At 30.4% G+C, this 2,992-nt stretch overlaps 1 protein-coding gene across 1 annotated transcript; it reads left to right on the forward strand.

The window, feature by feature from the left end:
* The first annotated feature begins 224 nt into the window (after window positions 1-224).
* LOC132946336 (uncharacterized) lies at window positions 225-1,694 on the forward strand. Its single transcript, XM_061016310.1, has 5 exons — window positions 225-405; window positions 563-751; window positions 883-942; window positions 1,450-1,539; window positions 1,597-1,694. Exons 1-5 carry the CDS (start codon window positions 225-227, stop codon window positions 1,692-1,694), a joined length of 618 nt encoding a protein of 205 aa, XP_060872293.1.
* The last annotated feature ends 1,298 nt before the right edge of the window (window positions 1,695-2,992 follow it).

The raw sequence follows: 2,992 nt of genomic DNA on the forward strand, positions 1-2,992 counted from the left end.
ACTAATCTGGAACAAATGGAAAGTCCTGGAACTTTAACATACTGAACAATTGCTACCCGGGGTTACTCGTTACTCGTCAATATCATTTTAAACTGTTTACTGTTTATCTGTTAGTCTGTCTTGTTCTCATTGTCATTTGTCATTGCTTACCCCCTGTGTCTATGCTCTCGACTCTACTTTACGTCTGTACTGTTGAAGTCTACTGCTAACGTATTTTTACTATAATGTGGTCAATCATACATTTTTTGGACGAAAATACCGTGGAAACTGTACCAAGCAAATGGTTTTCAAAAAATAAATGTGCCTGGCCCAATAATAAAAGCAAGCGGCATATTGCAGATCAATCTGATCCGATCCCACAATGTTTTAAGTGGTATAAAGCTCAGGCATTATTAACGGACATAGGTAAGTCTTTATTTATTTCTACTTAATTTGAGATGATTGGAAGGAGTGAATGGTAATTTATTCTATTTTGGTGTAATATACCTAACTTAATAATGTGAAGTAAAGTTAACCACCAGATTAACTAATTAATATATGTACCTATAAATTTTGATTTTAGAATCATTCTCTGAAGCGAATAGAAAATGCAAAAAAGCTTTATACACAACCAATGTATCCTCTACTGAAACAGAAAATGATGAAGTTATGAACAAAAATCAAAAAAAACCTAAAGAAATGTTACAGTATAATTTGACAAAGCGTAAAAAAATAAAATTGACTGGATACGATGACAATGACAAATTTTCAGGTAAAAAAATTTAATTTAATAGTACCAACTTAGTTTACGATCGCTATTACAGAATACCTATATTCCACCGGTAGACTTCATATTTTTAGTTAATTTAAATTTTCAACAAATAATATTATTATAATTTTCAGACAATGATACTGCAGACGATGACGATAACACAGTTCTTAAAATACCAGCATACGAGTCTGGTAAAATGTCGAATTTTTATTTTATTATACCCTTTAAGTGGCCTTCATACCAACATTAATTGTTTTCTTACGCATAATATATATAGGAACATATAGATTATATTCTGTATTTCCACTATTACTACTTACTCTCTGGTTCAGTTTAGGGCAAATCCACCTATAGGTATTAAATATTTTATAAAGAAAAATATTTTCTATGCTTAGATAGGTTTTTTATGTTTTTATTGTTGAATAAGTTAATTAAATTAATTAAAAATAATCAAAATTAAGTTAAACTAACATGCTTAGGTATATTTATAAAAAATTAAAATGTTAAAAAAACTATCCGTCCGAATCACAGAAAATATTCAGGTGTTTGCCCTAAACTAGACCAGCTAGAGAGCTGCATCAGTGGAAACAAGGATTAATATCTGTGTTTCTATATTAAGAGCGAGATAGATAGAGAAAATAAATGTTGTTATTGGTGGCCCCTTATAATAATAATTGTATTATATTATTAACTTATAGATGATGGTACAAGTACAAAAGAAATTGTAGAAGGATCTAATAATAAAGAACTTAAAAAAAATCAATTCTCTTCTCCATCTTCCAACCAAAGTAAACCATATATTTTTAACAGAATTATCTATACAACTATTGAGTACAATATTTAAGTTTTAGATAAAACTCATTCAAAAATTGAATTGCCAATCTGCAAAAACGATCATCAAGAGATAGAATCTTTTTCATTGCCTGCAATTCCATTCCAATAAAATTCAACATTTCATGTCGTTTTATGTTCAGTATTTTATCTCTTTGAGTACCATATAAATTTGTTTGAAAAACAAGATGATCGAGAAAGCCGTCTAAAAGTTCAAGAAAAACCGATGTAGCCGTTTCACCATGAAAAAGTTCATCTACTTTTCCAGTTGAAAGGCAATAATTTGGTATATCAGTTGTTTTATTTTTTTAGACCATTTTCGATTAGGTTCATAATATGATTCTTCAGTTTCGTCAGCATTTGTAGTTATTGAGGAAGTTATAGAGTCCGAACTTGTGTTTTTATTTTGTTTATTTGTCTGTAATAAGTTTTTTTAAATTTTTTTACTGGGGGCAAAGAGTTAGTAGATGGGCCTGGAACCGGAGTCGCAGATACATTTATAACGACTGGCTCTTGAGTTTCTACAGTGGGTAAATGTGATTGTACGTCAGTATCCAAAACTACTAAATAGTCGAAGGGTTTATTTTCCATCGATTCGGCAACTTCATCAACATAGGGTAAACTAAAATCATTACCTGATTCGCAATCAATATTTTCATCATCCGAGATCTCTTCATCTGTTAGCATGTTATTATCCAATGGAAATTCTTCATTCAGCCAGCTATGTATATTTTCGTCTTCATTAATATTAGTCATTTTTGTACGACAATATTAATGATAAAATTATAAAATAATAATGGATCAAAACGACAAACACACGACGCAAGCGAGTACGCGACAACAAACGCTACAGACACGAAAACACGACGCGACGACACTTGCTGACCGACGGTACGCACAAGTCCAATTGATTATAATCGCATTATAAACATGACATCTATATAAAAACATTTTAACCAAGTAATATAATTAATCTACACACACATTCCAACATAATTGCCGTTTTATAATTTCAATACAATGATTATTGATAAATATAAACGATAATTTTGTACGAGCAATCTCCCGATACCGATTTCAAGAAAATCCCATCTAAATAAAGTCGTTACGTAGTTATTAAATAGAATTATATCTTACTTTTTTTTTTTCGATAGATATAGTGGTACTGTAGAGTACCGACGGGAAATAACGTACAAATTGTTTCATATTGATTTTATATATATTTTAAAAGTGATGGTACTTATATGTACCGTCGGTCGACAAAGGGTTAAGAGACTCGTTACTATATACATTGCATTGCATTTAGCATCTATTAAAGTAACATCTGTTATACCCACTTCGTCCTTGAATATATTTCTTAATATTTCCAAACGTTTTTTATAAATTATTGCACTCGTCCCATTTTTTGAC

This window comes from Metopolophium dirhodum, chromosome 1 (assembly GCF_019925205.1).
Source record: "Metopolophium dirhodum isolate CAU chromosome 1, ASM1992520v1, whole genome shotgun sequence".
Classification (NCBI taxonomy): Eukaryota; Metazoa; Arthropoda; class Insecta; order Hemiptera; family Aphididae; genus Metopolophium; species Metopolophium dirhodum.

Excerpts from the sequence above, each read along its gene's own strand:
- LOC132946336 (XM_061016310.1), top strand. The coding sequence starts at position 225 with ATGTGGTCAATCATACATTTTTTGGACGAAAATACCGTGGAAACTGTA. Across the intron at positions 406-562 it reads GGCATTATTAACGGACATAG|AATCATTCTCTGAAGCGAAT; the intron begins GTAAGTCTTTAT and ends TTTTGATTTTAG. Across the intron at positions 943-1,449 it reads AATACCAGCATACGAGTCTG|ATGATGGTACAAGTACAAAA; the intron begins GTAAAATGTCGA and ends ATTAACTTATAG.